The following is a 26,656-nucleotide window of genomic DNA, read 5'->3' on the forward strand; positions in this document are numbered from 1 at the left end:
AGACTGAGGAGATGAGAGGATGAGAAGAACTGTGATGAAGAACTAAATCATGGTGGTGGAGGTGTGATGGTGTGGGGCTGTTGGGTTATTCAAGGCACACTTGTGGCCTTGAATAGTGATGGTTTGCACTCAGTGGGACAATCGTTTGTTTTCCACTGATCATTTAACAAAAAGAGGGTGGGTGCTGACACCTGGTGGACAGATAAAGTCAATACAATTTGTCTACTGCGGTGAGACTGCAGTGCTGAAAGTAAAATACACACACACACAAATGGGAAAATGCAGAATGGATCCAGCCCAGAGTGAGGTTATGAAGTTAAGCCAAAGTTTAGACAGTTTAAGTCTAAATCACAAGCCCAGTCCAGTGATGTCTCAGCTGCACAGGCTCATTCTCATTTTCCAGCAGAGCTTTATCATCTATTTTTATCTATTTTTGTAGAAAAAAACCAAAATAGAAATCCTGCTATATTGAAGAAGACCTGACATTAGTAATGGAGACCAAAACCTCCTCAAGAAAACTTGATTTACTGACGTTATAAATGAAGAATGAAAGTTTATCATGAAGTTTAAGATGTTGGAATTAACTTCTATGATTAATTACATTAATATCATGACACCCCTGTTAACGTCCTGCTAAAAGCTTAATAATTGCTTTCTCGAATTTCAAAATAAAACCGTGGAGAGTTCGTTTTTCTAGACTGTAAATGGTTAAGGGCCCTATATTGTGATCATTACATTACATTACATTACATTACATTAAATGTCATTTAGCAGACGCTTTTATCCAAATAAGTGCATTTCAACATTTGGGTACAAACAAGAGCTACAAGTAAGTAAGTGCTTCAAGTAAGCCAAACTATAAAGTGCTCGTCATAAGTGCGATGTAAAAGTAAAAGCTTTTTTTTTTTTCTCATCGTCGTTTTAGTCGAGTCGAAAGAGATGTGGAGTCTTGCTGCTGTCCGGATGTCGATGGGGAGCTTGTTCCACCAGCCAGGAGCCACGACAGTGAACAGCGTGAGTTTGACGCAGACGACACTTCTCTCCAGAAGGGTGAGTTGGACCTCTCTTTCTTTCTTTGAAAGTTTGTGTATACTAATCACAAAACAACAACAACAACCTTTAACATAATATCTTAAATCCTTAGATGTCTTTTACTCTCCCAAAATAATATGTCCCCTACCATATTTCCCATGAGTCAATGTGATTCTTGGAGCTTTGTCGAAGAACAATTTCTCTCACTTCTGGGTACAGACATCTTATCTTATCTTATCTTATCTTATCTTATCTTATCTCATGTACCTGAGGCTCATTCCTGTCACTCACAGGTCAGTCTGGGACATGGTTCACGTTCATCAGTGTGTTTTGAGCGGTGAGACCTTTTCTCAGCTCACCAGTCATAAGGGGCCCCATTAAAGGGGTTTTGATGTAGCAGTGGTGAGCTGCATGTTAGTGTGGTTTTTTGCAATTCAGTTCCTTTAAGCCTTTGCTTCAGAGATTAAGAAAATGTATTGATTTCTAAAAATAATAATTTTAGGGGTTAGTGCTAACAGCCATGCATACTGGAAGTGAGGAAGATGAAGGGGGGCCAGTGTCATGGCAATGGTGGAAAAAGTGATTTTCATTAGAAAAGAATTGCATGACTGATCGTGTGCAGGAAGATGGCTGCGTTGATGCTGCGAGCGGTATTTGCCTTTGACAAATAGCTGCTTTATAAACACGCTTGTCTTTTCCTTGAGTGAATGGAGGCACTAATCAAGATTTGGAAACGCTGTCAAACTGATTATTCACCATATTACAGCCTCTGGTTTCCTCACAGGATAAAAAACCAGAGTGTTGTGTCTGTACAAGCTCACATCAGGGTCAGTAAGATGTTGGGCCTGCAGTAAACTGGTAATGCAAAGGTTTGTTCTTATAAATCTCCTGCTGTTAACCTGTCAATGAGGCTGTTTTCACACATATTTACTTCATAATGTAGATATCCTGTATATGATAAAAAAAAAAACAGCTGCAACTTTCTCACAGATGCTTTCAACTTCCATTAAAATGCATTAATATGGAATTTATTACAATGTACGTGAATGAACAGCACAGAATTGTGATTATTATGGAGTAGAACTTCTGATCAATTGTAGAGCCCAGAAAGAGAATTGCATCATGGGAAGTCATTTTACTGGATAAAAAGAAAAAAAAGCAATAGAAATAACTAGACCTAAATAATAAGACCTGTTTTTCTCAAAGGAAAATTAAGGCAAGTGTCAGAATGTCAGATGTGTGTTTCTGTGTCAGAGTAAATTCATGTGGAACACAGTAGTACAGGCCTGGCCAACCCGTGGCTCCCGAGCCTCATGTGGCTCTTACGCTCATATCAAATGATGTGTTTGTGCTTCTTTTTTTTCACCTATATGTGTACACATGTTCGCCGAAGTTCAATATCAAACGTGCACATGCACGAGGGAAATCTGATTGTTGAATAAGACGAACACAGGTGTGTGGGACATTTACACTAGAGGTCTGTGTGTGTGTGTGTGTGAGTGTGGCTCTTTGCAGTAACACTGTAAAAAATGTGACTCTTTGTCTCTGAGTGGTTGGCCACCCCTGCAGTAGAAAATCTTCATTTTATTGAATAAAGGTTTAGCTCAGTGATAGATCGAGTCGTCTTTCAACTCAAAGGTTGTGGGTTCATTCGATGCTAGTCTACATGCCGATGTGTCCATGGACTGTCATGTAAAGCAGCTGTGAGTGGTCATCAAGACTAGAGAAGTGCTAAATAACTACACACCATTTACCAGTTTATAGGTCATCCTGCAATTGGAATTGGGTCGTTTGTTTGGGAGCCCGTAGACAAGGGAACGAGGCTTGTAACCGGAGGATTGCCAGTTCAAATCCCCCTCAATTAGGCTGGGGTACCCTAAGCAAAACACCCACTGCTCATAGAAATTTCCCTACAGGAATTAAAAAGTATAAATTCTAATAATTTTTTTCAAATAAAAAATACCAACGTTAAACTGGCATTTGTGCGACATTAACATATAAAACATAAAAACAAAGATGCCACTTGTCATATGGTCGTGTTTATGGCAGATCAGTGAGTAATATGAGAAGCCCGTGCTTCACCTGGACGACCAATGATAGTGAGACAAGACATCATTTTCACAAATACACATCGTATCACACTGGAAACACATGACTCTGAACACTGAGGGAAAGGTTGCAGCGGCTTAAGGGCCTTCATGGCTCATACTTCTGTTTTTATTTAATGCCCCCATCAGCATTTAGGAAGGAAGACATGTGAGGAAAGTGTCGTTTTAGTGTTTGTGGAAAGGAGCACAAGTCTTGCATGAAAAGCCTCAGAATGATCAGAGGACGGGAGATTTCACAGCACAGTCAGATGAGGGGCTGTGGTTGGCATCATATGCTTTAATATGTGTGAAGGGATCATGTGCGTGTTCAGTAAGAGAGGACCTCTTCATCCACCAAATTCACCAAATCCATGAATAAAGATGTCTGAGGTAACCAAGATCATCAGTGGTCCAATGGTTTCTTTCTATCGTGAGCTTCATTCAATCAGCTGAATCATGTCACACAGGCATCTTTACAGCGAGAGGGGAAGTCGTGGTCACGACTGGACTTATTTAGTATCTAATTATGTTCAATGTGATCACCGCCTGAAGGCAAACGTATACACAGATGCACAGACTCCACACGAGTACTGAATACTTCACACTGTATCTCTCCATCGATCATATGGAACAACATTCATGGTCCAGATAATGCGCCTCAACAACCGTGATGACCCCCCCGGTAAATTTAGATGAGAGAATTCACCATGTATGAGACGGGGCAGCCCATGATGCCCAAGTGGAAGGAAATCTTGACTTGTAACTGAAGGGTTGATTCCTGACAAGTCAAGGGCTTTGAGCAAGGTTCCCATGCACATGGGCACATCCTCCTGATGCCAGTCCCAAGCCTGGATAAATGAGAGGTTTGCATCCAAAGTACTGTGGAGACCCCTAGAATGGGAGAAAAAGAAAATTTGACATCTATGACATGATAGTGATACTGATTTATCTTTTAGAAGAAGAGCTTTAGAAGAAGCAGGTGTACAGTTAGACAGTTTCTGGATCACATCCAAACCATCAACCTGTCAGCTAAACTGTTTAAAGATGTGTTTCCTTTCATTAACAGCTCTATCTTAAATCAAATTAATATAACCTTATTAACTGGATATGTGGCCCAAACTTTAAACCCCTTCTCAAAAAAACGACCCTCGACCCAGATGTTTTAGATAATTACCGACCAATATCAAATCTTCCCTATGTTTCTTAAATCTTTAGAAAATTCCAAATGAATGGAAACATCTATTAATATGTAATAATGATATTTACACATCTGTCAACTACATTACTGCAAATCTTAAAATGCTATTTTTGTCTTTTCGTTATATGTTTATTTCTACTATTTCAAGACAGTGAAATATTACACTTGGACTTATCCTATGTGTGTCAGTTGGCATTTTTATTTAAAATCCAAAATTAGCAGCATTGGCGGTTTGTTTTTATCTTGAACTACATTTTAAATTTAGTGACAGCACAACATTTCTGTCGCTTCAGGTCCGTTTGGGTTTTTGCCGTTGATTTTTTCTCCACATGGTTTTCTACGTCCTTGGTTGAAAAGGGACCGGACAAAAGCTTTGATTTACGGAGGCCGTCATCTTGCACTGCTATGTTTCTTCCTCCGTCTTATCTACATAGGAAAGGGATGTGTGAGCCAAGGGGTCTTAAGTTAAATTCCTTGAGCAAACACCCAGAACCCATACAGGAAGCACAAAGTTTAATTGTTTCTAAAATTTGTCAGGCATGAGAAGGATGAAAGTTGCTGCAAGAGGAGTTATTGACAGGATGTTGGCTAAAGCTGGGGACACACAAGATGTTTTGCCTGATTTACCCACGATTCACAGTTGGGCAGAGTCTGCACCTGCACCAGTCAGCACTAGTTAGGGACAGTTAGCATGGCTAATTGGCACAGAAATCCCAACCCGACCTCCGGTGCAGTCAAATATGTTTGAATTTTTCAAGGCCGACTCTGACACTGACCAAGCCGTAAACACATGCTGCCAACAGCCAATGAAAGAAAGTGGGTGGGACACAGGAAATAGTGTGAGAAGACAAGGACGACGGGAAGTAATGGGAATATCAAGACAACAAAAACAATGGGCAGCCGTTGGCCAAGTGGAAACGGAACTTTATTAATGCCTACACTTAATTGTCTATTTACTATTGTTTTTATATTCAGTCCTGTCCTTTGTTTTGTAAAATGTCTTTGATTGTCCAAAAAAGCACTATATAAGTACGATGTATTATTATTATTATTCTTCTTCTTATTATTATTATTATTAATAAAACTACAAAAGAAAAACATGATGGTGATGATGTTTACCCTTTCAACTAGCGTTTGAACAAGCGTTTCATGGCTTCATTTGACAAATCATGTGGTGTGTGATCCCTCATCAGGCGCTAAATGTTTGATCCCCAGTCTTTCAGTCTAAAATCTGCTGAAACCAGTCGTTAGTGTGAATTCTAAGTAAATTGGTAATAACTGTGAAAGGTGTGTGGTATGTGCCCAAAAATCTTAAATCTTGGGCAGATGGCTGAGGAAATAAAGGAAAGAAAAAAAAGTAGCAATTTCACCATTAGAGGCCACCAATTCTTACACAATAGACTTTTTAATAACAAAAATAACAGGGAGAAATATGGCCTGGGCACAAAGAAAGGAGCAAAATCACATTCATTGCCAGGGACAATTTTTTTTGCGTCACCAAATAAATATGGCAACATTTTTTTATTTATTTACAAAAGATTTATTGTAAATGTGCAAATCTTCCTCCCACCAATTTTTTAAAGAAATCATTTTGGTAATTTTTGCATAACCCTGCTGAAAGGCAGACACACTAACAGTCCACACTTAGTGGAGGTATGCGGGTGGGCTGTAATGTTCATAGGTTGACTAAGAAGGACTAATGCAAGAGAAATGAAACTTGCATTTACTGGCATGCATTTAATTCAACCTTTACAATGACACTAACTGCATTGAGGACTTTGAAAATGAATAGAAGGGTAGAAGACCTTTTATGAACATGAACAACATTTGGTACCATGGTGTTACCAAACATCTGCAGAAAAAGGGGTTAGAACTCAAAGACAGTCATGCCGACATGGTTGAAACGTTAGGACCTGATGCTCCGGCTTTATCCAAAAGTCTGGACGTCCTGCCACGGCCACCACCCAAGAAAGCCTTGATGGTGGATGACAGACATTCTGCACAACGAAGTTGGCATGTGGAAGGTCTCCACTCAGTAGGTGCCACAGCTTATGACCCCTGTTCTCCTGTTGCAGGAGAACTTCACACGTTTTGAAGCAAATCCAGTTGATTTTCTTGAACATTTTCTAAAAAGACCCGTGACTCACTTGCACGTCCTGACCCAGACTTTGGAAACCACTGATTTAGCCAACAGTTGCAGGTGCTGTTCTATGGTATGGAGAGCATGTGATAAAACCTCAAGTCCACGTTGCAGCTCACAAAAGAAAGTCTAGTGTTCATCATGACAGAGGCATAAATAATCATAAAGTGAAAATGGAGGTGCCAACTGACGACAGCATGACCTCACACGTATTTGTGTGAACTTAGGGCAAGGTAGTGGACAGGAAGTGCGTGTGTGCACACACACTCACCCCTCAGTGTGAGTGTGGGCGGAGTCAGCACAGTCTAAATACTGTGTTGGACCCCTCTCACTTCATCATCTGTAGGTTACAGTCACACTGTCATATTCCTGCACACTCAGTAGCTACTGGAAGATTTTTCTTTTCTTTTCCATCACTTCTGATCTTTATCAGCAAACATGCGCATCAATAAATCCAAAGTAGCTGTTGGATTTATAGTGATAGGGACTCTGACGGTGATTTTTGGTGTAGTTCTTCTCTTTGTGGGACCAGCGATAATGAAGGACCAAATCATTAAAGTAAGCCACCATTTTATTTCCATACTCTTATCATAGGTATTCATTTAAAAAAATATATATTTTTCCTCTTGCATAACTAATTGAATATAAAGGCTCGGACCTTTATCTGCCTCATAAACTTATGGTAAGTAAACTTTGTTTCTTTAGCAGTTGCAATGGAACATCAGTGACAGGGACGTGCACATATGTAGAATACTTAATGTAAAATGAATAAACAAAGTAATTATAAAAAGTAAACTATTTAGTTGTGTATCCCGTGTAGCTGTGAGTGTTATGTAACTGCCATTTCTTTTTTTTTGTCAACATGAGTTTATTCACATGATCATAATACTGAGGTTTGGAAGACATGCAATTCAGCTGCAGTTCTAAAAAGCAATAAAATGCTGGTTTATTATTAGGCTATTTATTGTTGAATATAAAGACTTTAACATTGAACATTCAAAAAAAAACAAAAATAAATAATGGAAAACCTTTTTAATGAATGTATTTATTCAATAAAAAACACACAAAAAGGGCAGGGGCTCAAGCCCCCCTTGGGCCTTACGTGTGCATGTGCCTGATCAGTGGTAGAGCGGGTCGTCTTTCAACTTGAAGGTTGTGGGTTTGATTCCTGGCTCTGCTAGTCTACATGCCAATGTGTCCTCCTTGGGCGAGACACTTAATCCCATGTTGCGTCTGACGCTGTGTCGGCAGCTTGTGAATGTGTATGAAAGATGAGTGATAAAAGCACTGCACATAGATGTGTGAGTGAATGGGTGAATGGCAAAGCTGTAGTTTAAAGCTGCATCAAGACTAGAAAAGCGTTATATAAATAAAGACCATTTACCATTGACCATGTCCATCACAACACAAGACACAAGAGTTGTTTGAAAGGATTCTGAGAGCCCCAGGTTAAATGTGAGGCTTTATCAATTGACTCATCCTGAGAATTTCCTTTTTGAATTATAATTAAGAGCTGCCCTCAGGTGCACTTGCCTACTCTAGTCTGTCCTGCTGCAATGGCCCAGTGCCATGCTGCTGACAACTCTGTCAGATGTCTTACACTATAGCATGACCTTCACCACCAACTTCTTAATATCTATCTTAAATAGAAACAATATTAACTGATTTAAAACTGTAGTACGACAAACAGCTGTTTTAGTGGATTCACCCAGACTCATTTATGTGTGGACAGAGTTTTTATTATTTATATTGATCTTTATATTAAGCCTTATTTAGCCTATGCACTAATTAAATACCTAGTTTGGTATATGCTGTTTATATTCTTAATTTAATTTGATTTTGTTGCCAATTCTATTTTGGTATTTTGTATTTTTTCATCAATCTTCTACCTCTTTATTGTCCACATGAGGGATCGTGGGGGGCACTGGTGTCATATGGCGAAAGGCGGGGTCACACCCTGCCTGGACAGGTCACTAGATTTTGTATTTTTATATTCTTAATTCCATTTTTATTTGAAATGCTAATTGATAATTCTCTTCCTGTTTTGGTATTTTATATTTTCCAATTTTTATTCTGTTTTATTGGATCACTATTTCTATGACTATTTTGGTATTTGCATTTTTTGACTTTAGTTTTTATTTAATTGCCAATGCTGTTACTTTTTGTATATTTTATGCATTAAACTAATCCTTTTGTATTTGTCACCTGTCGTCCTCTGACCCCTTTGCACATTGTGCTACATTGATAGCTGCTGTGCAATCAATGCTACTGTAATCTAATCAGATTAGATCTCAAATTTGATTTGCTGTAAATCCAGCAGTTCACGTGGGATGCACTCTTTTTCTTTCTATTCGCCAGTAGCACAATTTACCGAAAGAGACAGCGCTGTGTGGCGCTATATCACATTTGAACACTTTAACCGAAGCAGGACGATGTTTTAGGTCAACAAAAGTCAGACGTGTCTGAGAACTACATTTCCCAGGGTCCTCTGCGCGGCGAGGGCGGGACCGGCAGGGACTGAAGCTTTATAAACAACAGAAACAGGTCAGCAGCTGTGTGTGAATCAGAGATACTGACGAGACACCGGCGGACTCTTACAGGACGTTATCGAGTGAAAGCGAGACACTGTTGTGGTCACTAGCAGTGAGTGTGTGTGTGTGTGTGTGTGTTTGTGAGTGAGTGAGTGTGTGTGTGTGTGTGTGTGTGTGTGTGTGTGTGTGTGTACATAAACAAAGCCGCTGCAGGACTCTGACAGACTGACACTGTGCGCGCGCGCGTGCGCGTGTGTATGTGTCTGATTATTAGGAGCAGACAGAGTCAGAGTCATGGCAATTAATAAGTCCCGGGTGGCTATAGGGTTTATAGTTGCCGGTGTGTTGGCCGTGGTCTTCGGGACCGTCCTCACGTTCGTGGGACCGTTAATAATCGACGACCAAATAGTCAAGGTAAGCAACTCTGTGTGTGTGTGTGTGTGTGTGTGTGTACAGGCTGTGGGGACCACTCAGTCACATTATGGGGACTGTCTTCCTTATGGGGACAAAAAGCTAGTCCACATAATGTAAATGATTACATTTTAAGGGCAAAGACATGTTGTAGGTTGGGTTGGGGTTAGGGTTAGGTAAGTAGTAGTTAAGGTTAAGGTTAGAGTAAGTCTCCAGGAAATGAATGGAAGTCAATGTAATGTCCTCTGAAGTGATGGAAACCAGACTATGTGTGTTGTAAGGCTGAAGGAGGTGAGTATACTTGAGGACACTTTCTGTCACACAAGGACATTTTAGCTAGAGATGGAATACATTTAGGTTGAATTTATACAACCATCAAAATAATCATAGTACAATCATTTAGACGTATAATGAGATTGCTGGTTGTGTCACTGCTAAGTCCCAAAACTTAATGTGCTTCCGTGGGATTGAGCCCATTTGACCTGTTGAAGTACCTGTATCTGTAAGTCTGAATGGCCTACTTTATTTTATTTATTTATAAATGCAACCCTCTCAGTGAAACCAAATCTTTTTTTCAAGTAAAGAAACGCCCAAACTCTTCAGCTACAAGCTAAAGCAGCTACACATCACTTTTTGGCCTTAAGGATGATTGCAAATTTAAAACAGGGGTCTCACTCAAATGACCTGGGGGCCACTGATCATCTAGTGTGGTCAGTAAGGGGGCTGGTCACATGGAAATAAAAGGTCAAACTTTACGTGGTAAACAACTGATCACCACAGGGTGGGTCGAATTATATTAAGATGATATAATATTCCAGCGTAATATCGCAAGGATGTTTGTGATGATATTTACTGTATGTGTTATTGAAAAACATATATTTGCATGATGAAATTGTTTTTTATGATGCAAAATTGATCTTTTACCAAAAACTAAATGAATGAATAAGCTGATGTTAATTGGTGGCCGCATGAAATGGACTGGAGCTCTGCTGTAAATAATATTAATTACAGGACTTTACAATCATATAAACCAGCAACAAATAAACAAACAAGGATATCAGACATAACTATCACCTTATATTTGAATGTTAGCAGCTGTACGTGTAATCATATATTCATTCTGTGATATGTCTTAGTAGAAGTGGAACTAGTCGACAGGCTGCTTGGAATGTTTGTATACAATGAAAGGGTCTATATGGACCTGATGTTTTATTTTATTTGTATTTTCTGATCAGTTTGACAAAAGAACACAGTGAAATGTAAATGGCTGCGTCTGTTAAAGTTTGTTAAAACAATAAATTACTTTATAAAGCCACTTTTTGTTATATATCAATCTTTGGATCTCCCGTCATAATGAATTTCCATGAAAATACATCAAGTTAAGTTTCTCAGCAGTTTTTAGGTGAGATTAACTTGAAAATAAAGCTGTAGTCAGTAACTTTTAAATTGTCAAAAGAGTTCACACAAAGCTCATAAAGCTCATCAGTTCTACACGACTGACTTTGTTTTATAGTGGAGTAGTGTAGATCTCGTGTCACCCGGTGACATTCCCATGCCGCACACAGGAAGTGACACACATGCAGGCATCCGTAGCTTTGAGATGCAACAAACGGGTTGGAGTATTCTTGTCCCTGTCCATCTGTGTACTGCAGCAGCATTTCAAATGATGGACATTATTTCAAATAAAGCTGGTCAATAATAACGACATCAAAAATCACTGCAGCATCATGGGTTTTTTTTCTTCAGTGACAAAATGTTAAGCTTATTAATTATTAGCGTATTCTTCTCATCCCTCTTATTTCAGAACACGGTGATTGACCCAAATAATGACATGACCTACACCATGTGGAGGGACATCCCCGTGCCCTTCTTCATGTCGGTCTACTTTTTCAACATCCTCAACCCTCAGGAGTTTCTGAAAGGAGAAAAGCCAATGGTGGAGCAGCGAGGACCTTATGTGTACAGGTGCATGATTAACACACACACACACACACACACACTGTCAGACAGCACATGGAGCCGTCTACTGTGCACACTGGTTTTGCTGTATTGTACTTTACTATCAGTAAACTTTGTCCCGCAGCCATGTGTTGCAAGATGGTTTGACAGTTCATCTTCCTTGCTTTGTAAAAGAAAACCTGGAAACATTATTTGTATTTAATTATATAGTTTATTTGGCGGGGACAATGCAAATTACCATAGTTCAGTCTGCTATGCAAATTAGAGCTGAAACAATTAATTGATTATTAATCGATTTACTAAATTATTTCGACAACTATTTTGATAATCGATGAATCGGTTTGAAGCTTTTGTCATGATTAAAATAACATTTCCGATTGTTTAAGCTTCTTAAATGTGAATATTTTCTTGCTTTCTTTGCTCTGGACGACAAAGAACTCATTAAAAGTGAATCATTTGGTTTGTGGACAAAACAAGACATTTGAGAACATCATCATTTCCAGGTTTGAAAAACACTCATCAACGTTTTTGAAGGTTTTCCGATATTTGATAGACCAAAGGATTAATCAATTAATTTAAAATAATCATTAGTTGCAGCTCTAATGTAAATGCTGCAGTAACTGATGGTTTGCACATAGATATTATAGCTATTGCTAGTTTCCAACTCCTGTCTCTAGTTAGGCCTTCAAATGAAAAAAAAAAAAACAGACTACAAACAATAACAGGTCTGATTTAAAAAGAAAAAAAAGAAAGAAAAGTGAATAAAGGACAAGAATTTAAAATGTAAAATAACATTTAAGAACTGACCGGTGGAAGATATGCTCACATCTCTGATTTGGCTTCAGTATGTAATTTATGTTGTCTCCCAGTCAAAACCATAAGAAACGTAGAGGTCGACCAATATCTGTGAGCAGTGCAGTGATTTTAATTACCATTTTAGAGAAACAAATGTGCGGCCGATCAAATCAAATCAAATGAATCAAAATCAAAAGAGAGAGCAAATGACGTGATGCATGGGACATGCAAAGAACATGACAAAGGTGGTGCAGAGATGTAGAGCATGCTGCAAATCAATAAAAGTGGACGCCGTTTGCAAAGCGGCTCTTACAAGTTGCCCTCCCATCTTATGGGGACATTCAGTCCTTGAATTTGAGGGAATTGCGTGGGAACTCTGTTAAAACATCCATCCATCCATCCATCGTCGACCGCTTTATCCTCCACAGGAGGGACGCGGGGGGTTGCTGTGCCAATGTCAGCTGACATAGGGCGACAGTGATTGTGAGACCATTAATCATCATAAATGTGTGGTCGCTCACCCCGATGACTAAATCTACCTCCATCCTACCTTATTGGCCGCACTTTTCTTATCATTAAAGTTGCAACTGTAATGACAGATACTTGCTTAATCCTTACTTTGTCTTGTTTGATGTTATTACCAAGCTGTAACTTTGTTATTACTGTAGAAATAAAATGGTATTGCCAAAATACTTCCTCCCTATTACAAAATGAATAGACTATACACCTTATTGCTACTGTACTCCACTGTAAAGGCAATATAGTGACATCAAGTCAGTCTGATACAGTCATTTAACATCTTATTTACATATGTTACAAATTTGTGCTGATGCATTTACACACTACCTTAAAAACAGAACGCTCCAGCGCCAAAGAAGTCTTCAAGTCAAATTGTCTTCTTCTAATCTACAGTCAATCTTATCTGCCACCGTCTTCTTTATCACGTTACCTTTATATAAGGTCTTTGGACCTTGAACCTCAGGGTTTGCCTTCACGTCCTGCTGGACTATTAGAGACCAAGTTGTGCATCATATCAATGCATGTTTCTCTTTCATTTTCTTCAGAAAACGCATTCAGAAAGACAACATCACGTTTCATCCCAATGATACCGTGTCGTACCTAGAATACAGATCGTATTTCTTCGAGCCTTCCATGTCTGCAGGGAATGAGTCTGATGTTGTGACGATACCGAACATGTTGGTGCTGGTAAGGACGTGGTTTCCACTCACTCCCCACACATCTCACATTTGAATTGAGCCTCAAACTCTGCAGCCGGTCTGCTTTGTTACAATCTGCCCAATGTGTGTTCTGCAGGGTGCAGCGATAATGATGGAAAACCAGCCGTACCTCGTACGCTTAATGATCAGCGCCACGTTCAAAAAATTCAAGGAGGGGCCCTTATTGACCAAAACTGTTGGGGAGCTGATGTGGGGCTATGACAGTGAACTGGTGGAGTTCCTGAATAAATACTTTCCTGGCATGCTGCCCTCAACGGGAAAGTTTGGCCTTTTTGCTGAAGTGAGTGTTTGAACAGGTTTATTTTGTTTTATTATGTCTACGTAATTGCTGCAACAATTATTTAATTAATCTATTATTAATTGTCAACTATTTAGATAATCGATTAATTGGTTTGAGTGTTTGTTTTTTTTTCAAATTTAAAAAGCATCTTTCAGATTTTTCTTTCTGGTTACTTTGCTCCATATAACAAAGAAATCATTAAGACTGAATCATTTTGGTTTGTGGACAAAACAAGACTCTCAAGAACATCATCATTTCTAGATTTCGTAAACATTTTTCAACATTTTCTGATAATTTACCGACTAAACAAGTACTTGATTAATTGAGAAAAATAATTGACAGTTATTAGCATTTATTAGTTAATAAAGTTTATCTGTTCACCCTTTGGAAATGTATATTATATTATAATTTATATTTTCTTTCCGTACAGAAAGAACTGATGGAGCTTACCACAACTGTGTTTACCACAACTGCAATTGGCTGCTGCTTGTAAACGTGAACATGTCTCAAACCACAAAGCACGTGAAACTAAGCAATAGAGCCCTCGAAGTAACACAATTTGGCCAAAATCCAGTGTTGTAAGCAGGCTGAGCAAAGTCAGCTACAGAGTGGAGTGAGATGTATTCCCAATAAGATCATTTGCTCTGTCATCATAATCCTCTTCCTCACTTCTGACACTGGTATATCTAAATTAGATTAAGATGGAGGGAGCGATAATGTTACTCTAATTATTATTATTATTATTATTATTATTATTATTATTTATTTTTTTGTTATTCGTCTCATTTTCTTCGCACACTGGTCAAAGTTCACACAGTAATCCCCCCGGCAGTCTAGGTCTATAGCAGCATAACTAAGAGATGGTTCAGGTTTCAGATGTCAGCCATAATACAGATAACTCATATTCATCTGGTGAGTGAGACTACAGTACATATTCATGGAGATAAAATATGTTCATTTTTATCATCTAGTTCAACAACTCCAACACTGGTCTGTTCACCATCTTCACCGGGCAGAACGACATCAGGAAGGCTCATAAAGTAGATTCATGGAATGGCCTGACAGAGGTGAGATGTGATCACCGGCCCTGTGGGTTTTCTTTTATATCACTCCTGCTTCTTACTCACCCCCCACCACCCCCCCCCCACTGTCCTTTCCATTAACAGCTGAACTACTGGAGAACTCCCCAGTGTAACATGATCAATGGAACAGCTGGGCAATTGTGGCCTCCTTTTATGACAAAAGAATCAACTCTGCCTTTTTACAGCCCTGACGCATGCAGGTAAGTGATATCTTGTTGTCTTTCTCTAATAGTCTTTTTAATGGTTCCATCCCATTCCAGCGTCTGTCATATGGGTCCTGTTCTTGAAGCGGTGTCCCATTTTGAAGGGCTAGATTTCAACCGCTTCAAGAGACAAGGGGCCAAATATTAGAGTAATAGGACTGGTCTTTAGCCCTACCCCTCCATTCACGTGTAGGCATATGGTATACTGATTCTCAGTGAGTCTCAATTTTTGATGATGGGTATAACTACAGCCGTTAAATTGTTGTTTTTTTGGACAACTACATGTATCGCCAGCAATATGCTTACGTGATGACGTATCACATTCTTGTAGGGCTGTCTCATTCTGTAGGCCTAGATTTTATCCACTAGCCGGGATTGGCCATAGCCCTATCCATTCGTTCTTATGTAGACACATACCCCCCTCTGTAGGCACATACCCCCTAATGAAATATATCTTAGAATGAAAGAAACCAAAGAAACTGAAGCTACAGTCATTAGCCTGTTGTATGGCTACACTAACCACAACAAAGCGAGTCAAAGCATAGACTGTCCCTCCAGTATTTCCAGGTGCTGAAAATGTTTTCTGACTGCTATGCTGCAGACCGGGTCAAAAGAATGTCTCAAGCTCAACCCAGTGATAAAATAACAGCTGATGACGGCATCTGTTAAATCCATGTGGAAAAACTACTGAAATCATTGGAGTAGATTTCAAACACTTGCAATTCTGTATAATATTAATATTGATTACAAAATTAAAAAATCTCTCTCTCTCTCTCTCTCTCTCTCTATATATATATATTTTTTTTAATAATATTAATATTACAATATTAAATATGAATAATTGTATTATAATGATGATGATAATAATACTCATTTCAAGAGACAAGGGGTATAGGAACTAAAATGAGAATGAGTTTTCTATGTTTTTTGCAGATCTATGGAGCTTGTTTACCAGCGCCCTGGAGTGATGAAGGGTATTCCACTATATCGTTTTGTTGCACCTAAGACCTTGTTTGCCAATGGGACAGATTATGCCCCCAATGAAGGTTTCTGCCCCTGCAGACAGGCCGGTCTGCTGAATGTCAGCAGCTGTCGCTTCGGTGAGTTCTCATGAGAAATACACCATCTGATTAATGTCCGAGTCGCCCACTGCACATCATCCATTTGGTCTTGCTGTCAGTGTCTGTGTTAAATAGCCCTGTGTTGTTTTTCAGGCTCTCCAGTCTTTATCTCTCATCCTCATTTCTACAACGCTGATCCTGTGCTACTGGACTACGTGCAGGGCCTCAGTCCAAATGAGGATGAGCATGGCCTCTTCATCGACATTCACCCAGTGAGTACACGCACATGAACATGACACACGTCTTTGTGAGTTGGTGCTACATGTCTGACTATTGATGGCTGGGGTCGTACACACACCAATCAGAAGCTTATTTTTGGCAAGTTGTAAGAGTTTTTATTTGATTATTTAAGTATTTGCTTCATTGTGAAAAGTTGAAAAGACTGTTTTTAATCTATATAAACATACATCTTTCCTCTTCAGTGACGGCTAATTAGTTTGTGGACTTCGTACTGTATGTTTGCAGAAGTGATGCAATTTACAAGCTTTCTTGAATGCATCTTGAAGCTGCTCCACTAAGCTCAACACACCGTAGCTCTCCCAGGAGTTATCGTTAGCTGCTCCTGTTAGTTTAGCGTCCTCCTGAACTCCTTGTACTTTCACTTGTTCTCATGGGCTGAAGTTTCGAGTTTTTTAATATTTGACCCAGTGTAGCATGCATGCATGTGCACTTAATCTCACATTCCATTCCAATTGTGTTGATTTCCCGGCATGGGTTTGCCCTCCTTCGTATCTTCTTGTATTCTTCAAGCTTTGGGTTGTACATTTGTAGGTTGCATAACCTCATGAAAGCCTCCATGTTTACCGTAGCAAAGTTTTGGCCAAACTAAGAGCACACCATCAAGAACACCAAAGAGAGTTGTGCTACATGTGCTACATACTGACCCTATGTCCGCATAAAGTCCGTAGGTGATAACGAGGTCATTGGTGGACAGCGACATTTACGTCGTATTGACCACAGTGGACCTGTGTGGACTGATGGTTGCTGATAATATGATACAGACCTCAAGTTGCTAAACCCTGACCAAAGTCCACTTCAGCATTATGTATTTGTGCGAACAGGCCAGAATAGCCTCACAGCAATGGTTTTTAATAAAGTGCTCCTCAAAACTGACCCAAAAAGACAAAGGACACATTGTAATCCTCATATCTGACAGCTTTCATTAGATAAAGGGCAGTACTGGCCTATTGACCCTCACCTCCTTCACCTTTAAAAACCATTAAGACATACTTGTAGATGCCAAAAGCCCCATAAAAATGAATTTCTCTTTATCCTGTCACTTTAATTTGTGTCTTGAAAAAAAGAATTTAAAAGTTGATAAGTGCTTAAAAATTAGATTCCAAATCATCAAATTCAGCAACTTCTTCTGCTGTGAATCACTGACGGCATGTGCACTGGAGGATATGAACACATACACACACACACACGAGTCATGAGTGAATGGGTAAACCACTGAGAACATTTTAGATGAACTTTTTAGATGAACTTATCCTAACTATGGCCCTGGTGCGTCATCCAGCCACATTTTAAACGCGCCTAACGTCCTGAACAGAAGTCTGGGGTGAAAATGTTTCAGTGTTTACTGTTTATGATAGTTATAATTCTGCATTTGCTTTGCATGCACTCATAAAAATGGATCGCTCTGATCAGCGCGTGAGTGTCTCCACAGACACAAAAACAAAACACTGCCATAGACCTTATTTTTGAAATGGGGACGTAACTAGGAGTCTGATTCCCTACCTTTTTTTGGGTGTGTCGAATACTGCAGGATTTGACATCGATGCGATATCACAATAGTCCACTAATCAAATTATATTAATTATAGTTAAAATATTTAATTGCTGTGGTAAAAACTTGTCAAGAATTGACAAAGCTATTCTCTTAAGAAACTGAACACACTTCAAACACATACATGGAGTGCTGTTAGTTAAAGGCTTCAGACAAAACACTGACATATAACGAGCTTTGTACATGATATCTGGTGAAAGAAAAACAAACAGAAGGTGAGAACAGATTGCTGTAGTGGGGTCATTGAGGTCATCTGTACCGCAGTGATTATATATCATGGTTTGCAAACTTTGTATGGTATGGTGTAAATAGTTGATTGTTAGGTTTCATCACGTGTACTATTTTCATAAGCAACAGATGTTACACTGATATTGATGCATTTTCTCACTCTCCTTTAGGCCCTTTATCTTTTTTTAGTTATCTTTACAGTGTAGGCGGTTGTTGAGTAGTCATTCTTTTTTTTTTCAAAGTGAGAAAATAGTAAAAAAACAAAAGATAAAAATAAAAGTTATGAATCAATAATGTGAAAGAAAATCCTGCATACTGTACCTTTTTTAAAGCTGTTTGAAAATGATGTGTGTATTTGTAAAACAGTTACTCATGTAGAAACCCCTTAGTAGAATCTATATATATATATATATATATATATATATTTCTTTTTATCTTTAATGAATTTAATGGTTTCAGAATCAGAAAAAGCTTTATTGCCAAGTACGATTTTACACATACAAGGAATTTGTTCTGGTGTCGTTGGTGCACAACAAACATTCTCTAAATATAAACTATTAAAAATATAACAATATAAGTATATATACACAGTATGTTTTTTTAAAAGAAGTAAAAGAGCAGTACAGCTGTACAGTTTGTGGAATTGTTCGTTCATACATTTTATTTCCTTTTATACTATGAGCAGTGCACGGAACAGAGGTCCGAGGTCATCAAAGAGCGGAACTGATAATCACTATCATGGTGTTTGTTAGTCCGTTCTGATCTGCTGCTGATAATGAAGTAAACGTAGAGGTGCTGGACTGAACCTTCATGCTTGTTTCCTTATTGTTAAGTCACAGCTTTCGCTGATAACGATAACGATAACGATTATATTGCCATGCGATAGCGCAGTAAAAGTGGACCGATGATTACATTACATTGGCTTGTCAATAAATTACAAACACTAAGGATAACTGAGGTTGATGTAACCTGATGAGCCATGATTCAGCACTTTAACCTTTAGTGTGTGATAAGGTAATTGGAAATTGGGCAGTTTATCTATAATTACAGTTGTTATGAGACGAGGGTTGTTAGAAAACCCTATAAAAATAATCCTTGACTGTGCAAATGCCAATCCACATAAAACCATATTTAATCACCAGGTTTAATGATGAGTAACGTTTAGACAAGAGAATCTAGCACATTGTTATCACGTTAATAGTGAACCAAAATCACTTGGTGTAGGATTTGTCTCAAATTTAGTCTTATTTGCCACTTTATTAGGTACACCTGGTTAACTACTTAACACATAACTAATCAGCCAGTTACATTCAAGTGGGCAAACACAGGTGGGGCCACCACAGAAACCACAAACAAACTATCTTGGGACCCATCAGATTGAATATAAACCTTGGGGCTCACATGGACATGCTGGGTGGGATTGTACATGGCATGGCTTGTGGTCTGAGTATTTTAGAAACTGCTGAAGAATCCTGGAAAAAATGCCATGTTTGAAAGCAGAGGTCAGAGATTTGAACTGAAAAGTAAAGATCAGGAAGAGACTGAACAATGTTTCTTCATTTATCAGAACTAAAAAAAACAAACCTGTGCTATAAACTAATTCTCCTCAACTCTTGAACAGTTGACTCTTGCCACTTATATGATCTATTCAAGGACCAAAACCCCCAAAAAGAATAAGAAAAAGACAAAGTAATAGTAGAAATTGTACATTTTTAAGAGGGCATTCAAAGTGGACCCCAGCCCAAGCTGCACCCAGAGCGCCCTCTGCTGGACCACGTGGTTACAATTACTTCAGACAGTCTGATCTACTAAGCTTTATATTTTCACCCTGTCAGCTGGGATTGGCTCCAGCAGCCCCGCGGCTCTCATGTGGAGGATAAAATGGTAGACAATGAATGAATGAATGACTTTCACTTTTTTCCATTTAATTGAAAATATAAAGCCTAGAAGCAGATCACATCGTCTGAAGTAATTACCACATGGTCCAGCAGAGGACACCTATGGTCAATGTAGAGTGTCCAGGTAACATTTACATGTTTTTGGACTGTGGGAGGAAGCTACGTACACACAAGGAAAACATGAAAACTCACAAAAAGCCCCGAACTGGCAACCTTCTTGCTGTGAGGCAACAGTGCTAACCATGTGCACCACCATGTGCACCACCATGTGCACCACATATGCACCACCATGAAACTTAACAAATACAATACTCTATCCTGTACTCTCTAAACCCTCACAGTTGTGTCTGGAATATACAGATGACAATCTTTCTATAGCAATTCCGAATTATATATATATATATATATATATATATATATATACAGTATATATATATATATATATATATATATATATATATCTCACTTTCCATTCACTGTCAATCTGATGTTCCTTTTTTCTCACACTGTAAACCTGCTTCTGAGGTTAAATGATGCTGATGTTGTTATGACTGGGTTACCCATAAAATCTCTTAAAGGATTCTGAATGGCCGTCTGTCTTCCTTCCCCTTTTCTACCATCAAAATATGGCTGCAAAAGGAATCACTTTACATGAGGATTTCCTTCTTTTGTTTACTCTCTCTGGTCACGTGAGATAATGTTTTTCTCAAGTTGGACGGAAATGTAAACAAACAAAACTGTCATCAATTTTTTTTTATTATTCCCCATGTAAGAAAGGTATTTTTCTCTATTTTCTTGCCAGCAAACGGGTGTCCCTCTCAACGTGTCCATCCGTCTGCAGCTCAACCTCTACATGAAGAAAGTGTCCGGAATTACGTAAGGAAGCTAATCCCTAAGCTATCATCATGCCATTAATATTTGTCACGTATTGTGTGTTGATCTATTCGTCGGTCAGTATAAAGGGCTTTGTAGGCATTTCCTGCTTTTCTTGTCACTCGCTGTGTGTAACCTTGGAGTTTGAAGTTGGGTGTTCTGTCCTTGTAGAGAAACTGGCAAGATTTCTGAGGTGGTGATGCCCATGATCTGGTTTGAAGAGGTAAGTTTCTACATGTGTGTTAATACGTACGTACATATCAGATTTAGTGGTAATGTGGACCTTTGCTTGTTCTGGCCCCTAGACAGATGATAGATGACTGAAGTTGCTATAGCCTCTTAAAGCATTAGACTTAACAAAAAATCTAAACAAAGACAAGAGATTCAAGTGCCACTTTGCCCTTTTTTGTCACAACTGTCCTCGCTGTCAATGGCCTCACTGTGACCAGTGATATGTGATTAATGAAATGGTCGTAGTCAAATAACGTTCAATAAAACGGCCAGCAGGGGTCATTTCCTTCTGTTATACAAGGACTGACAACAGGAAAATGTGCATTTAAATGCCCAAGCAAGGATTTTGGATTATATGAAAATTAAATGGTTTTTCATGTCTCATTACTCACTGAATACTTGCTGGTTCTGCAGCGACTTGTATGGAAGCTAATGCTAGAGCCATGTTGAATAATTTGATAATAAAGTATGAAGAAGTCTTCAGATGACACGGATATGTTTTCAGGACTTGGGTAGTTCAACTTTCAATCAGATTTTCTGTCAAGCCGTCTTCATCCAGTCTCTTCACTATTGGTGCACGTATACGGCGACAGTGATCAATCTCTGATACATTTAGATGTTGGAAGAATCTCTACTTCATCTAGCGTCCACTGCGCCATGTTGTGTGGTGAAGTTTGAAAATACTCCAATTTGAGCAAACAAAGCGAATAATTGAATTTAGTCTCTTGGATTTTGTGGTTAGCTCTTGGTAAATCATGGACTTGGATTAGATTTACCAAGACCTAGTCTGCACAGCAACATTGCACTGCCTGTTGCTAACGCTAACATTATGCTACATTGTCCTCATTCAACAGTGACAACAACGCTACCTTTAGCCAGTAGACTGTTTTGTTTTCTTCAGTTAGACAGCTGTTTGATTGTCTTGCAATATATTAATTATCACAGGTTCAATCATTTGCTCTTGATTTGAAGCTAATAATTATACAAGTTAGTGTGTGTCTTTGCATTAAGAGTTTTGCACATCAAATCTTTATTGTGTAATCTGTGAAACAAAGTGTTCTATGTATTCTTTTTCAGAGTGGTTATATAGACGGACCTATCCTCACTACATTCCACACAAACCTGGTTATTCTGCCTGCTGTGATGGAGTACATGCAGTACGGGTTCATAGCGCTTGGTCTGGTGACGATAATAATTGCCTTCCTTGTGCACCATCGAGCCAGGGTAAAGCTCCCTCACAGCATGATGTGACATTGTTTTTGTTGTCGTTTAACTGCATGCAGCATGTTGTCACACACACTTCTGCATGGTCTCCCAGAAAGCATAGGAAAAAAGGTGCAGGACAGACTGAAGATACTGACAGATCAATTATTTGAAGAAAACAAAAGAGTAACCATTATCCATTAATAATGATTCCTTGCAATGCCAAGCCACAAATTAGTATTTCTTTCCCATGTTATGTCTGGAGCTCTGTAGAATATACTTCAATAAAGTGTGTTTTGCTACAATTTCTGTATTATTTAATTACATTTAAATTGTAATTATAAATAAAAGGATAGTAACTTTAAAGGAAAATATAAATAATAAAAAAAGAAATTATATTGTGAACATCGACCTACACTGTGAAAACAAATTAAAGTAAAACCCTAACCCCATATCTGGGAAATATTTATATTTTTTATATATATATATATATATATACAAAAATTAAACTTGGCATGCAAGTTTTTCACTAGAGAAAAAACAACTTTAAGAAGAAATATTGAACTTTATGTTAATAAGATGGTACAGCTTAATTTTGCCAGTAACAAACTAAAACAATCCCAAATTTTAGTTGTGTGTTCACTGCTGGTGAGAGTATTAATCTTTACTCTTTACTGACATGAAAATGATGTGTTTTTTGTAGTCTAAAATAAGACTTTAAGTAAGACTATAAGTCATTTGGGCTATAGGGTCATGCTTTAACAAATTCTGCCATCTTGCACCGCCATGTTTCTACCTTTTTAATTTTTATATGTTGATGTTTATTTGGTTCCCATGGATATTTGGCTGGCTAGGACTTGACAGGATAAAATGTTCCATTCCCAAATAATGTCAGTGTGCAGACAGTCTCTCCTTTTCCTAGTCGTAACACTCAAAGAGTGTTGTCTATATTCTTTCAAACTTTGCCTGCTATAGTATTTCTTCAAACTAATCGCTTATGCTGCCAGAGAAACGGTGTCTGTGTGTTAATGACAGTTGAGCTCTGGTGTCAGATAGTTATATAACACGTCACGTTTTGCAAAAGGTTTTTAGTCCTGACCACTTTCAGATCTGAATGTCTCAATGTAAAGCTTGTGATGTTGTGGTTTTTTTCCCACAGAGGTCGAGGAACACTGCGGTGTCCTCCATTGTGTTTGAGAACCCCGGGGTTTGTAAAATTAAAACACTTGATTTGAATCAACGTCATCCAAATTGAATTGATCCCCCTATCAACTTAACGATCAACTTAAATTGAAGCAAGAATATTTGCTTTGTTTCTTCTTAATTGGAAGAACTGGTGTTTACTTTTGAAACATGGAATTTTGCTGCCTTAATTTTTTTTTTTTTTTTACCAATTGTTTCCCATTTCTTGCTTGTCGTTGTTTTGTGATTTGATGTCCACTGCTAAAGCTAACATAATCAATTGATTGACAAAAAAATATACTTTTCATATGTGTGGACAATACACCAAAAAACTGTTGTCAGCTAAGGCTTAAAGACATTTTCAAGAAAAAAAATGCCATAGTTAAATAAATGTAATTAATTAAAGTAGATCAATTCAAAGATATTGATAAACCTTTCACAGGCTGGTAAAGTAATTTTTGTGCAGTGTAATGTATACAGGTAAATGCAGTATTTATACATGATAACAGTGTATAATTACAGTAATATACTAGTAATGTTCATATTGGAAAATACTACTAAATCACAGTATAATGGTGAACTGAAGTTACAGTAAAAAAAGAAGCATCATAGTAATATACTGTACATATGATATTATTCAATAAAATATTGGATTGAATAACTAAAGTTACAATAAACAGATTTAAGTTACAGTAACTGACTATAAAAGTATTTAGTAATTACAATGAAGGCACAAAACGTACAACCAGTTATTTAGTGTGAAATTTACAGTCAAATGTTTTGCAGTGTATATTGTCTAATGACACTTTTATTACGTACTACAGGCATTTCTGTTCCCATATTAGAGCCTGTTGTATTTAGTGCAGAGGCAGGAGAAAAAGATTCTGTGTCCATGATGGATCAGAGATGCTGGATTGTGTTGATTCTGTTCTAGATTTCAGGAAATACTCTAGTGTTTCTCTAATTGTGATGCTTGTCTCCTGACCTCTGCTGCATGATAATCAGTCCCCTGTAAAGAGCTGTTGGCACAAACCAATGAAGAGCGTCCATTTTTAATTACACATGATGATGATGATGATTTTAATGACGCTGGCAAATGAACCCATCGCACGTCTCACATGATTAACTGCATGTTTGAATGTGATTACCTACAGAGGAGGCGCTCTGTTGGAATCCTCTCAGTCAAAAACAAAAACTTGCTGCTGCTGCTGCTGCTGCTGGTTTCCCCCAAATAACCAATCGACTTGTACCAGCTGCTTGTCATCATTTGTGTTTTTTCTGTTCAGCTGATGAGTAAAGCGGTTGTTGTTTTTAGGCCTCCATCAAAGAGCCAGTAAAAGGCTCCTATGGCACTGAGACAGCAAAGAAAAGTAACATAAACAATTAAGGTGGGTGCACGCATGAAGGCTGACATGTTCAACCTCCAGAGGAAAATTAAATTGATCTTGTTGTTGTTGTAAATAAATGTATCACGTATTTGAAATTCCGACAGGTTGCGTTTCCACTGACGAAAAACATTACAGTTCATATCATTTGAAACATCATTTGTGGGTTATGATAGGTAATACATCTGTTTTTGTTTTTGATTTACACACAGATACTGTAAGTAAGTAAGCCCCCAATACTGCTGACGTTGATGTGAAATGTTTTTTAAAGATTTCACATTTTCAAGAAAGACGATCAATCCTGTTTCTTGTATAACTTCTCATCCCTGCACGTCTGAGTGAAAGCTAGAAATGTGTGTCACATATGACCAACAATTAACACAGAATGTAAATAAAAACACATCAGTGTCACATTATATAACATAAGTTCTCACCTGTCCAGGGTGTGTCTGCTGAGATTGTCACAGCTCCCCCCGCGACCCTCATGTGGAGGATAAAGTGCTAGAAAATGTGATGGATGGACACATCTCACATTAGAATGTGATGATTGTTGTAAGAACGTGATAGAAACAACAAAATGTGAAACCTGTTTTGTTTAAACAAACCATCACATCACATGTTGCTGCTGTGACAGTGATACGCTTCCATACACATGTAACTATGTCCATCATTCTCTGGGACACTGGGTTGAGTGTGATGTGTTCAGTTAGCTCTGGAGCTTTGACCAACGTCACGCTGAGTTGAATACGTTTTGAAAATTGTTCCTTGTTCATTTAAGCAGAATTAACAAGAATGAAATAACACGATTCTCACATCATTTGTGTGGTAAGGTAAGTAAACACATGACGTATCCTGTGAGAAAGGAGAACACAAGTCTGCCTCATATTTGATGTTTGGTCATGTCTTTCTTTCTAATGATCTTTTCTGTTGAAAAGTGCTCAGCTGCATCAGTTTGACCTGATGACTGTCAGGACCATCATACCAGCTGGGATCATTGTTGCCCAGATGATAACTTGAAGGCTCCTTTGAACCCTTCCTAACAGCCTCTCTCTTTTCTGATCCCACCACAGAGAAGTAAACATGGAGCTGCATCAACGAGCACTACAACAGAAGAGAGAGACCCTCTACTACAAGAAGAACTTGATTGACACTCCTGCACGAGTGAACGTGCAAACATACATAAACCTGATACTGTGAAGGCAATCATCATCATTCCAGCTTGTTGAAGTGATTCTCCGTGGCAGGGTGCCCCATATGCTCTATATGCTAATGAGAATATTGCATAGATGAACGTGTGTTGTCTTCTTTTTTTATACTTGACTAATGTTGATGAAACTCAGCCGGAGACTGAGGTTGAGAAGTTCACACAGAAGATGCTTCTGCTACTGACTAAGCCAAAAAAACACTTTATTTCCAACGACATGTTATAGTTTGTTCACGTCATCAGGAGCAATAATAGACATCACTGATTCTTTTTGTTTTTGTACCTCGCCATGTTAAAGAGATGTTTCTGTGTTAAAAGCACAAACCGACAAAGTAATGATGGAATGATGGCGGTAAATGACAATGTGCTACTGTCCTCTGTAAAGGTGTGAATGTTATTTCATGACGATGTGAATAATGCCATTAATGTGACTGAGAATCAACGTGCCTTTGTAAAAAATGATCTAATGTATGTATTAAATAACTGATGTTCAAAAAATGCCAAATTATACATTTTGAAATTAAACATTGACCGATAAATTGTTAAAAAGTTGAGAAGTTTGTGAATCTAAATTACATTTATTCACA

General features: G+C 38.3%; 1 protein-coding gene across 4 annotated transcripts; it reads left to right on the forward strand.

Moving 5' to 3' along the window:
• Positions 1-6,806: 6,806 nt before the first annotated feature.
• On the forward strand, positions 6,807-26,340 carry scarb1 (scavenger receptor class B, member 1). 4 transcript variants are annotated; one of them, XM_058617366.1, is made up of 14 exons: positions 6,807-7,015; positions 11,204-11,364; positions 13,218-13,359; positions 13,468-13,671; positions 14,643-14,738; positions 14,838-14,953; positions 15,890-16,056; positions 16,171-16,289; positions 20,794-20,867; positions 21,036-21,087; positions 22,173-22,319; positions 23,458-23,505; positions 24,796-24,868; positions 25,936-26,340. In XM_058617366.1, the coding sequence occupies exons 1-13, from the start codon at positions 6,896-6,898 to the stop codon at positions 24,865-24,867; spliced, it is 1,518 nt and encodes a 505-aa protein (XP_058473349.1). In that variant the 5' UTR covers positions 6,807-6,895; the 3' UTR covers position 24,868; positions 25,936-26,340. The 4 variants fall into 4 exon arrangements, with proteins under 4 accessions (XP_058473349.1, XP_058473348.1, XP_058473352.1 ...); XM_058617365.1 differs by lacking the exon at positions 6,807-7,015 and adding an exon at positions 8,979-9,402; XM_058617369.1 differs by lacking the exons at positions 6,807-7,015; positions 23,458-23,505 and adding an exon at positions 8,979-9,402.
• The last annotated feature ends 316 nt before the right edge of the window (positions 26,341-26,656 follow it).

This window comes from Solea solea, chromosome 19 (assembly GCF_958295425.1).
Source record: "Solea solea chromosome 19, fSolSol10.1, whole genome shotgun sequence".
Classification (NCBI taxonomy): domain Eukaryota; kingdom Metazoa; phylum Chordata; class Actinopteri; order Pleuronectiformes; family Soleidae; genus Solea; species Solea solea.

Coding starts and splice junctions, on each gene's coding strand:
- scarb1 (XM_058617366.1), top strand. CDS start 6,896: ATGCGCATCAATAAATCCAAAGTAGCTGTTGGATTTATAGTGATAGGG. Junction 11,365..13,217: donor CGAGGACCTTATGTGTACAG/GTGCATGATTAA, acceptor CATTTTCTTCAG/AAAACGCATTCAGAAAGACA. Junction 13,672..14,642: donor AGTTTGGCCTTTTTGCTGAA/GTGAGTGTTTGA, acceptor TTTATCATCTAG/TTCAACAACTCCAACACTGG.